Raw genomic sequence first — 12,451 nt, 5'->3', positions numbered from 1 at the left:
GCCTTTAGAAAAACTTTTAAATTAATAAAGCCTTTAAGAATGTGTGCAAAGTAATAGATATTCTTTTTAATGTATCACTTGGTCAAATACAGACGTGTATTTTCCTCAAAAGAACAAAAAAGGCTGACAAGTTAAATGTCAAGTTTTTGTTCCAAAGCATGGAGATGTTAGACTGGTGCACTGAAATGGTTGCACTTTTTTGTTCTTCTCTAGTCTTACTCTTGAGAGTAACTGAACTATTTCTTTTTTCATTGGAATATATACATAATATATATTTTTTCAAGCCTGAACACTTGGAATAGACTTTCATCCCCTCTGCAGGTGGTTTAAGAGTTAAAAAGATAGCATCAGGATCATTGTGCAGTCCTAAATACACAAATACTTTCCCCACTTGTATGCTAATCTGGATTAAAACATAGCTAGTCAATACTGTAGTACAAATATTTGGCAACAGCCACAACCAACTGCCATTACAGAAATATATTAAAGAGAGAGCTGTTGGTCTCATGTAAATTTAATGTCAGATTATATTATCTGTGACTGCATTTTTCAGCTCAGCATGGCTTTGTAAATCACAGCATTTTATCTCCCACACAGCATTATAAATGTTTGCTAAATGCCTTAATTGCCCTCCCTTCATGCAAAGTGGCAATTCATTATTAGCTTACAGAATGTACTATATCTGGGAGATCATTTTTTCTTAATTCATTATTGACACCTTAAAAATACGTATTTTGCTAATATTCCTTTTAATAAGAATAGTGTCTGCTTTACCTCAGCAGTCTGTGATGAACAGCTACATTCATTTCTTTGTTACTATGGCAATATTACGTAGGAGGTACAGAAATGGGTTGATGCTTTTATCTTCTCCCTTTGTACTTAGGATATACTCTCTTTCTCCCCCCCCCTTCCTTATTTTTGAACAAAACAGCCACAAAGGGGATATGAATCATTCAAAGAATCAAAACAAAGGTTGTTTTCTTAACTTTGTTGTTACATTAACTGGAGATAAATTGCAAGGCTATGAATACTATATAAACACCAACAACCCTAAAACAGGAACTCAAGGTATTTTCTTCACTTTGGGGAAAAAAAACTGAAGTACCCATGACCCACTATGCTTCCTTGTCAAGCAAAATTGAACCTCTTTGTTGTTTAACAGTACCCTGGCAACAATGAAGGCAAGAAAAGAGCTCATACAACTTGCTCTTCCCCCAGAAACAACTACAGCAGTTAACTGAGGCACATTTGTGAGTGGCAAGTGGGATGAAATCCCACTTTTAATGTGACTCTGTCTAAAGGACAATGAAAACAGGCTAACATATGACTAACAACAATACCTCCTCTTTACCCATTTGCTTCTAACTAGCGATAGCTTAAGGCAAAGAAAAGTGGAAGGCAGAGTAAGCCCTTCAGGTGGTCAATACAGTATGAATAAAGCATTCAGTCATGCTGGGTGTAATCAAGAGGTTTACAGAAAAACATCTCATTTGCATCTATTGACTCAGCCATCGGCAGAAACTCTCCTTAGTCATATCAGTCCAAGCAAACCAGATGAGCAAAGATCTCCAGCTTATGCTAGCCAAGCTCACTGTGAATGCAGTGGGTTAGGGAGCAGCCACATAAGCAGGTTAGCCAGCTGAGCCAAGAGGGAAGCTTTGCCACAGCTGGGTGTCAGCCAGTGGTAGCACAGCTGTTTGCAGGCCAGGTTGGCTGTGCTCTGCCCATTTGGGTCTAAATCTGTATTCATCCACTAGAGGTTAGTGATACTGTTTGTACCTGCAAAGTTCTTTTCAGATTAGTCATTCGGAAGTTAGGAAAGAGAGAAGATAATAATGAGATCTTTGTTTCCAAAAACCAGCTCTTCAAACTCCAGTAAGAAGTTAAGTTTAGGATTTCTAGCTTGGTTTGTTACAAAAGAGCACCAGCACAATATTCATTCAGTTCCTCATTCAGATAAGAGAGCCATTTGGCAGATGACTTTCTGTAGTCCTTAATTCTACTTCCACTTCAGTACTGCCTTAGACAACACATTTTTCTCCTTTGCCCCAAGCTGTCAAAACTGCAGACTTCTACATATTCTTACTCTCCATTCCTGCAGCTTTCGGCATTTTTCAAATAGCTGATCCCAATAATTTGCCAGTAGGGGTAGAGATTCCTGACTAGCATGTCTAAACCTATGGACCATTAGCTTGCTTTTCTTTCTGAAATTTCATGAAACCCTTAGAAGTAACCTACGGATTCCAAGTAACCCACAAATTGCAAACTTTTTAACTCCTGCTGATCTATGAACCAGTTTATTTTGCCACATTGCTGTTAATAAATGCAGAAAAATGAGAAGTTAGCTAATTCAACTTTGCAGTAAGGCACTTCCCATGAGCAGCAGAGAAGCACTGTACAGATATAATATTTCATAAGAACACCAGGCATAGAAGAACAAAACAAAAAACAGCTTTTTTTTGTTACTGATTATACTTTCAGTACGATCATTAACGAGGTTTGCAATAGGGATGTGAATCCCGTATTCTTCAGTCAACTTTCCCAAACATTCCAAGAAGCAAAAACCACTCCAAAAGGTATTATAAGCATCAATACAAGTTCAGCATTTGATATTCCACAGTAATTGCCACCCTGCAGTATTGCCAGGTTTAATTTGAAGACATTATAGTGATTACTAAAGGTATCTAGGTCAAAGTATTTCTCATTTTGACAGAGGCCTATTGTAAGCTCTGTTGGAAAAACTAGAAAGTCATGAGATTGAAAGTTGGGGATTAGCATTTTTCTTGTATTCATAATTTATAGGAATCACCTGCTAATGGCATCTCATGTATTATCCTCCAGATACATCTGGCAAGCCAAATTATTTCTACTCTAAGATGATCTGCATAAAGACTCCACACAAGTTTTTCTGAAAGTTACAAGCAGCTCAGTGACCACCTATAAACAAAAGTTAATTCTGCACAGAATACATGGTTTAATATAGTGATCAGTACAAAATATCATCATAGCAAATACTTAACTCCAGAGCACCATAACTTTCCTTTTAATAATGTTCATGCAGGACATTTGTGCCTGTCCTGAAAAGAAATTTCAGTCATCCCAAACTATTTTGAAGAAAGCATGTTAATGTGTAAGAAAGCCCACTTGGCTAAGATCACTCTCAAGATCTGTTCAGCACTTCACATGGTGGTAAAAAAAATTCCAAATGACATACAGCCCCACACAAAGGTCTTTGAGAATCAACTGTTGACACTTTCTTTGTTTGCTATGAAGCTTGGCACTGAATGTGGGGGTTGGCAGTAAGAAAGGAGGAAAAGATAGGTGTGTTCACTATCAGGAACTATATGAGAAGTTGCAATACTAGTCACCACGGGAAAAAAGTGGGGTGTGATTGTGTCATATGAGCCTCTATTAAAATGGCTGCATCTCTTAAGACCTTCAGGAACCAGGTAGTAAATAAAAATGTTTTACAGAACTATAATTACTATATGGACTAAGTTAAAAAGAAATCCATTTAAAGCCACAACTTCTTATTGAGAAATATTATCTGATTCCTGCAATGAAGTGGCAGATAAATATTCAGAATTGGAGGAAACGCACTCTTTTGGTAGTGCTGTACGTTGGCTGCCATAACCATTACAGTCTCCCTACCGGTCTGTCAAGAGAAACAGCGAAGATAAACAAGCCTGTATAAACAGAGAACAACATAAAGGCACCTTGTTAGAACAGCTAACCACAAGGCCAAAGTTAAACATACTTAGTGGGTACGTTATTACAGGCCTCATTGTACTTCGCTGTTACTGGGGTCCCCCTCACCAGTACACAACTCGGCCTTAAGAAAAGCCTAATCTAGTGAAGCGAGCTTCAGGCTAACGGGCAAGCCACCGGCACGTCTCCCTCTAGCCCGGCCATCCAGCGCCGGGAGATGCACCGGGCAGGACCTCCGCGCTGGGCGCCACAGCCGGCGGGGGCGCACGGACATGGCGACGCGAGCGGCGTCACCTCGGGGGCGCCCCGCGGCGGGCGGTAACGGCCCCCCGAGAGCCGTTAGGCGGCGCGTTCTTAACGGCAGCGCGGCGCCGCCCGCTCCGTTTACGCCAGCACCGCACGGGTCTCGGCACCTTCCCCGCACAGCGTCAGTCCCGGCCGCCCCTGTGCGCGGAGGCGTCGCAGTTTGCCGGCGGCCGCGGGGGGTGCCCGGTACCTGGGCGCTCCCGCAGCCCCGCTCCCCGCGGCGCAGCCTGGGGCAGCCGATGAGGCATTCACAAAAAAGTGGCGGGTTTGTGGGGATCTTTTTTTTTTCCTGTTAATTGCAACCAAGCGTTTCGCGTGCGGAGCCTCCTTTCCCGAGGACTTTGCTTTCATTCTTACTTCTATTCAAACTGTAAATAGTGTCTGCGGATTTTTTTTTAAATTTAAAATATCAAGAGTTCTGGCACGTAGCACTGCTCCCGTTTAGATTTTGTACTCCGAAAATGCTCTGACGAAGCAAAGGCTGTAAATGAGCTCCCTTCCCCTCACTACGTGACTTACCTGATCGGCTGTTGGTAATGCACCCAAGGGCTGCCACTCAGTCAACCAAGCGACCGTTAAAAAATAACTAAAACTACTAAAATCTGCTCTCGTCCGCGCTAACCGAGACGCTGTAAAGCAGCTTGTTGGCTAACTTGGAGCAGTTTTGTCCGACAGACACAAAACCTGGGGCAGGTCGCCCTTCCTCCCCCTCCCGCCGCCGCGGGGCGCGCACCCGCGCAGCGCCGGGGTAACGGGCAGCGAGGCCCGCCTTTGCAGCGCTGCTGGGTGAGGCTGGTGGAGCACAGCAAGGCGCAGAGCTGGCTGGCTCAGACCGATGTTTGTAGGAGAACTAGCAATCAAGAGATAACGTTACTCGTCCTTTTCATTTGCTTCATTTCTCTGTTTAAATAGGCGCACTTACCCCTCCCCCCCACCTTTCACGCAAAACTCAGCTCTTACCAGCGCTCGGAAGTGTGGTGACAGGAAAGGTCATGAAACTGTGACATCCTCAGGACCCTGAAAGCTGAGCATCATCTGGGCCTGACTCAACAGTATGTTTAACCACAGTGTAAAACTAATTTGGGGAATGGAAATCATTTTTTATGATTTTACACACGTCGTGCTTCCACCTAAGATGTAAGCCCTCACAGTAAGAAGGATTGAAGATCGTTATCCCAAGACACCTTATTGTGAAACAAAGACTGCGTGGTTTTGATATCTTCAGTTAAAACAAAACAAAACAAAAACTTTAAACCATTCCAAAACTGTCAAGTCTTTATCATACACTGTAAAAAAAAAAAAAAAAAACAACTCTTAAAAACTGCTTCCAAAAAGACTTTAACAACCCTTTCATTAAAGCTGAAACGGACTAAAATATATCAGTTTATTGTCTATGGAATCATCTTGCCGCTATTACTGGGAAGCAGTGACTCTCTCTGAACTCCCTACACGTTGAAGCTCATCACCCACACCACATGCATTTTGCTGGCTTGCCCCTGAAGTATCTGTATAGTATCACAACATTTTCCCCATATGCTTAGAAGCACTGAGAGACTCTATAAATAACAAACTACCAGCACATCTATGCTGAAAGACTGTTGCTTCAGGTATTTTTCACTGAAGGGAAAAGAAAATCTGCCTCTCTCATATCTTGGAGGCAGCCTCCTGAACAGTATTAACTTTGATTCTGACTGAGCTAGCAGAAATTACAGGTAATCAGCATCACTTGAGACTTGTGTGTTATACACGTCAGCTGGAACTCGAACATTGCTGTAATTGATTGCTGCAAAATGGTGAATCCTCTTTCAGAAAGTATCAAAGCAAAACCTTCTCAAAGGCTCTTCCTCTCCTTACAAAACCACTGCTTAGGACAGTGGAGCTTTTCTTTAGCGAGAAGACAGAATGTACCTCTAAATCCAGCACAAGAAAACCCCCAAGAAACTAACCCTCTCAATCCTTCCCTCTCCCTGTTGGAAAGAAAGTGTTGCTGATTAAGACACTGTACTTCTAGTCCACTCACAAAAGAGCAACCAAATCCTGTTGCTACCATCCATCCATCCATCCACGAATTAGGATCCATTAGGCACAGCTGATAATGGCAGATGAGGCTGTGTTACAGCTCATAGGGAATAGTGCTTGTCTGGGCTTTAAAAGTGTTTTGGTGAGGAAGAGCCCAAGAGAATATAAAAGCTGTGCAAGAATGAGCTCTCAATTCAAATTTGAGATGAAAGATACTAATTTTGTCAATGTATCCATTTTTCCACTCCACCATTTTCCTTGAATTAAATGTATTACAAATACACAATAAAATATCATTCTTATCCTGAAGAGCTACAGTAATTTAGAAATGACTTTAAGGTACACTGTATATGAATGTCTTGATAAGTGATGTGATTTTGCTTTCTTTCTAAAAAACTTTTAATTCTTGTTCATTCCAGAATACAGAATGTGCATTCAAGTACCAAATGCTTAAACAATTTCATCTTCTTCACTGACAAATTCATAGCTAGTGTATACAAGGATTTAACATAAACCATCCATTTAACATAGACCATCCAAAGACAGTCTCATACCCATCAAATTTGTAAATGCTGGATTATGCAATAGCTTTACATTTTCCTTTGGGGGGGGGGGGGAGTTGCAGGCCCGGCTGTACTTGGTACTGAATGCTGAAATCACATTGTGGGGTTTTACTATTTGTGAGCTATGTCTTTGAGGAAGGAATTCAGACCATTTTCGTACATTACCCCAGTTCAGGGCACACTCTTTGTTTCTGATCACTGACACTAGGAAATTGTGCATCACTGAGTTTTCTCTCATATCCCAGCCTGAATTTAGAGAGTGTAGGGGTGGGGTTGTTCAGTTGGAGAAGTATGGGGTTAATCTGTGTCTAGCTTCCCAATGCTTGCTCAGAAACAGTAGTGCATTTGACAGCATTTAATAGCTGCCTAAAAGACGAGAGACCCAGAGTATGCTTCTTCACTGTAAATCATACTGTGGAGGAAGGGAAACTATCTACCCTGAAGCAAATATTGATTATTTTAAACATCCCATGGCCCCAGCTGCTCATAATTCTCTTTCAGCAGCTAAAAGGGTTGTGAGTTGGAGTCACAGGTCCCCGCACAAGGCTCCTTGAGGATGTATACACTGTAAAAAGCAAATGTAGTGAATTCTGATCAGACTGTTGGATGTTATGGCAAGAGCAGATCTATGCCATCTGAAAAGTACTCCTGAACACATTTAATCTTTTCATCAGTACGCAATAATAGCTTTTCAGATACTTATACTGGAGTGTTTTGGCAGCTTCGGAGATTCAAAATTGAGAAAGCTGTTGGATAGTAACTTAGGAGAGGATCAGGCAGGTTCTGTAGAGACTCACGGAAAAGTTCTCTTGACCTTCATTTAATACAGATGCAGCAAAGAGACAGAAGACCTTTGTTTCACAGTACCTCCCTTTCATTTTCTGCTCGTGCTCACTAGCACGATGCTCTGAAACCACTGCTCAGGCAGGGATGGTTGGGGATGCTTCAGGCGAACCACGCACTGCTGAGATGGGGCAGTACCGCGATGAGAATTCACCAAACACATGGCCCCTTGGGCTGCCGTCCACTGACGTGTTTGAAGTCTCCTGGAGTCGGGCCCTTGTAGTGGCTGAATCAGAGTTTTGGTTCTTGACGCTTCAAAGGACTCTCAGTCTTTCAGCAGGAAAATGGCCCAATTAGTTTGTAGTATCATCTCTCTCGACATATAACTTAATTAATGGATCTTAGATGGCAGGAGCTGTGCCACAAAACATAAATACAATGAGGGTATATGGAGGGTTTTCACCACTGTCAGAATCTTCACAAACATTTTGGTCTTGTGAAGCCTGCAACTGGACTTAAACAACTATTATCCCAGATATTAATGAAGTAAGTAGCCTGTGTTATTATGTTTAATTTATCTACAGTTTTGAGGTACTAGAATTAATCAGTTTTCTTTTTAACTGAAAAAATACCTAGAGGTAAGCCACATGCAAAGTTCAGGAAAGTTATTGTTAGTATATAACAAATAACTTTTTCTGTCCTTTTTAATGTCACATAAGATTTATTGACCCTTTGGATAGAGATACTCAGAACACAAGCAATACCATTTGACATTAAAAGAGAGCATAAAAGTTAGTAAATACTGAAATCAACAAATTTTGATGTTAAGTTTTAGTGAAGGAGGTACTGTTCCAAGGAGACATATGACTCTAAAGAGCTCAGTGGCTCTTAATATTCAATGCAAAATCTAAGGGCCCATCTCAGGCCATTTCCAATTTTTATGCACAATAAACTATCCAATACAAAAGATCTTAGCTGCATGATTTCTGGGTATCTTTGTTCAAACTAATCCTTTAGAAGAAAAATCTATCCATGCACTTCTCAAATTCTCAAATTCTTCTAGCATACTTTGAACATATTCCTTTATTGTCAAAATTGGCTGTCCCCTTTAATTTTTTGCCAAGAGTCCTGCTACTAACTGTGTTTTGCTGCTGTTGTGCATTCATATTTATTGAATTTTCTGTTGCGCTTCAGACTGAACAAAGCAGCTTTCAGTAGGCTTTTTTTAATACTTCATCCTTTAACAAGTGAATCACTTTTCTTTGCAACTGGCAAAGATTATATTTGGTATGAAAGCATACAGCAGTTTTAAGGAACTTAACATTTGTGAGAGTCAAAGTTGCTCCCTTATAAACCAACATCTCCCTGAAAATACAGAGGCAAACTCAGCTACAGTTCAAGCTCTAGGATTTGAACACAGCTGTTTTACATCTGTGTTAGATTGGTTCATTATTTTTTCAGTGGCTGTATCAATGCATTTAGTTAATAATAAATATGTTTTTCAAAGCATCTGCTCTGTCATTCCTGAGCTTAAGAAAAGATTGTGGAAAAAACTGTTTAATCAAACCTGGAGCAAAATGAGATACTGTACAAAATGTAACACATTATCATTGTACCCAACGTAGCCATAAAAACACCCCCCCCCCCCCCCAGAATTTAATGAGACAGTCAACACAAACATCCTCTGGTGTAAGCAATTTACATCTCAATGAAATGTATAATTTCCAATTTGTAGCACTAAATTGCGTTTTACTCTGCTTGATAAATCCAATTTAACACGATCCTACAGGCTCAAATATTTCTTTATTTGCAAAATGCTGGCCATGCCGTAGTAAATATTTACTTGTTTCTTTTATTCTTATAAGTTCCTTAGAAATAATAGAGGAGTGGCAATAAGAGAGCGTTTCTGAGCCTGTTAAGACTTACCTTTTGAGCTGTAATTTTTCTACACCTAAGCCCCTCTCTCCCTCCTCTCCCCCCCCCCCCCAGCCCCTCAAGGCCAAGCCTCCCCCCGCGGAGGCTGCCGCCCCCCTGAATCCCCGCCCAGCGGAAAGATTAGATTATGCCTGAATTACTGGGCTGGAGCGGGGCGAAATCCCCCAAGCCGCGCACAGGACCTCCCCGTTTTGCTTGCCGGCGCCCCGAAGCCGCGCGCAGTCGGGGCGCGGGCGATGCCTCGGCCCGGAGCAGCCGCCCCATTGTTCCCCGCCGCCCGCCGCCGCCTATTGTCCTCCGCCGGCACGACCCTGCCGCTCGCTCCGTGCACCCACCACGGCGGCACCACTGCACCAGCGCGTCTCCGCCTGGACCGAGAGGAAGCCCGTTAGGAAGGGCTCATCCTAATTCTGCTCTTTATCCTCCCTTGGCCATGTGCCGTTATTGATCCCTCCGAGTCCCCAGCACTGCGTTTACTTGAATAGGCAGCCATGCAACGCCCACCGGTATCCACCGGCTCCGGAAGGTTTCGTTTGAAAGCAAGTTGCTAGTGACTGTATAAACAGCCGTCCTAAACGAGCAAATATTTAAGCAGCCCGTATTCTCCGTGTCAATTATCAGCCCATCATCCTCGTCTTGAGGGCACCTAGAGAGCAAGCACACGTACTGTGGCAGACACAACCAGACAGATTCAAAACAACCCAAAGCACAACTACCGAGGTGCAGCTACTGCAACACAAAAGTCCAGCCATTTATTCAAATAAATAAAAACGAACTTTTATATACAAATATACAAAACCATTATGCACGTCTTATAAAGTAGTTAAAAGTCGTAAGAAAAAAAAAGGGGGGGGGGAGAAGAGGCGGGGGAGGAAGTCGACGCCCGGCTCCTCTGGGCGCCGGGGCCCTGCTCGCGCCCGGCTCCGGACGGGACCCAGCGCCGCTCCCTCCGCGCCCGCGGCTCTTTGTCCCTCGGCGCCGCCGCGCCGGGCAGCGGCGGCTCGGGGCCTCGCCGGCACCGGGGCGGACACCAGCCCCGGCGCTCAGAGGGTGCCCAGGTGCGGCAGCGTCTCCAGCCTGTCGCCGCGGTCGCGGCTGGCCGCGCTCTCCACGCCGCGCAGCCACTCGGTGCACTTGCGTACCAGCCCCTCGTCCACCGCGGCCCCCGGCGCCGCCGCCTCCTCCTCCTCGTACTCCTCGTCGTCGTAGCGGTGCCGGTCGTTGAGCAGCGAGATCTTCAGCAGGGCGCGCAAGTCCCCGCCGCCGCCCGCCCGGCCGCCCCGCCGCGGCGCCGCGCCCGCCGCCGCCCGGCCGCCGGTGGACGGGGCCGGTTGCCCCCGCTGCCGCTCCAGGCTGCGGCGCTGCAGCACGCGGATCGCCTCCGGCGGGAGGCTCAGCGAGAAGCGCAGCGCCGCCTCCCCCGGCGCCCCGCCGAGGCTCTCGCAGGAGCGGCTGCCCGGCCCCGGCGCCCCCGAGCGGCCCCGCGGCTGCGGCGGGCCGGGCTGCGGCCGGGCGCCCCGCTCCGCCGGCGGCCTCCGCGGCGGCTGCCGCTGCAGGGAAGAGCAGGGCCAGGAGCTGGAGACGGGGCCGGCCCGCTCCGCCGGCGCCCCCCGCGCCTTCCTCGTCGCCTTCTCCTCCGCCGGCCGAGTCGCTGCCTTCTTGGGGGCCGCCGCCGCCGCCTTCTTAGGCTGCGCTCGGGGGGCGGCGGGGGAGGCGGCCGGCGCGATGGGCGGCAGCGACATGGTGCGGCCGGGAGCTCCCTCCTGCTCTTCGGCGCGGGCCCAAGCAGCGGCCGTGCGCGCCCCGGGCAGGGCGGCGCATGGCCCCGCGGGCGGGCAGGGCCCCGCTGCGCGCCGCGGCTGCAGCCCCATGGGGAGCGGCGGCCGCAGGAGCCCGAACTGGCAGCGGCGGCGGTGAGGGGTGTGGGTCTGCCCGCGTCGCTCTCCCCCGATAACCCGCCCTCCTGCCCGCCCCGGGACCACCCTTCCCGGCGGCGGCGGCGGCGGCGGGGGTCTGCCCGCCGCCCACACGAGCTGCCTTTCCCCGGCGCACGACGCGGCCCTCGCCGCCGCAGCGCTCCCGCCTGCCGCAGGCGCCGCGCCGCTGCCGCCTTCCTCCCGCCCGGGAGGGCGGCACGGCCCAAACTGGGCCCCGGGGCACGGCCAGCGCCAAGCAACCGCTCCTTCACCCCGCGGGAAGGAAGAGGGGCTGCACATTCCGCTCATAGTCCCCAAACGTGCAACGGCACCATTTCCCACGCCCCATAACCTAGCACCCTCGCTACCCCCACAACACAACGGTATCGGCAGGTCCCGGGGACTCGGCTCACCCTCAGTGCAGGTGGCAGCGCTGCCTGCCGCACTCGGCCCTAGGGCACTTCAGCTATTTGGAAAGCCAAATTACACGAACCACACAAACCATGAAGAGGACAAGAGGAGCCAGACTTGATAAGGAACAACCTAGCCCGGGGTTCTTCTTTCTAGCCTCAATTCCTTCCTTCAAGGGCAAATCAAATCACTCAACAGCTCTGTTTACTGAAGGAAGGTAGTCATTTCCTACCTGCACTGGCAGCATAAAGGTATGGAGATGGTTCACAAAGTGGTAATAAATAAGCAAAGATTGCTATCACTCAAAAATGCAGTCCAAAAGTCATGACATTCCACTTCTACAGATTTCAAAATATTACTTTAATTACGGTAGTAGAAACATATCAATGGATGCATAAGATATATGCAATCCACAGGGCTATGAAGGATCTCCACAAGTCATCAATGTTATAAGAGGGTATCACACAATGAGGAGACATCAACTTGGAAATTTTGAAATACGCAAGCAGAAACAAACATATGATGTGAAGAAACACAAGACATTGATGAATGAACAGAGAACATGTGCTTAGGATGCAGATGAAGGAAGTGAATCGTAAATATTCCAGAGAGAATAATAAACAGCAAAACATGCTGTAATGTGGACTGATAAAATGCATATAAAAGCATACCAGTATATGCATTTTTTTAGACTTTAGTTCTTGAACCATTCTATTTTGGTGATCAAATAGCAGAGTGTAAACTTTGTTATTTGCCATACTGCATAAATAAAAAATGACTAATGTAGTTCTAATTTAAGACTACAGTGAA

The 12,451-nt window shown here is 46.3% G+C and overlaps 1 protein-coding gene across 1 annotated transcript; it reads right to left on the bottom strand.

The window, feature by feature from the left end:
- Positions 1 to 10,046: 10,046 nt before the first annotated feature.
- Positions 10,047 to 11,211, bottom strand: PRR18 (proline rich 18). Its single transcript, XM_067294742.1, has one exon. It carries the CDS (start codon positions 11,183 to 11,185, stop codon positions 10,358 to 10,360), a length of 828 nt encoding a protein of 275 aa, XP_067150843.1. The 5' UTR covers positions 11,186 to 11,211; the 3' UTR covers positions 10,047 to 10,357.
- Positions 11,212 to 12,451: the final 1,240 nt, after the last annotated feature.

This window comes from Apteryx mantelli, chromosome 3, assembly GCF_036417845.1.
Source record: "Apteryx mantelli isolate bAptMan1 chromosome 3, bAptMan1.hap1, whole genome shotgun sequence".
NCBI lineage: Eukaryota > Metazoa > Chordata > Aves > Apterygiformes > Apterygidae > Apteryx > Apteryx mantelli.
Note: the sequence above shows the minus strand (reverse complement) of the source record. Positions and strands in the feature narration are given on the sequence as shown.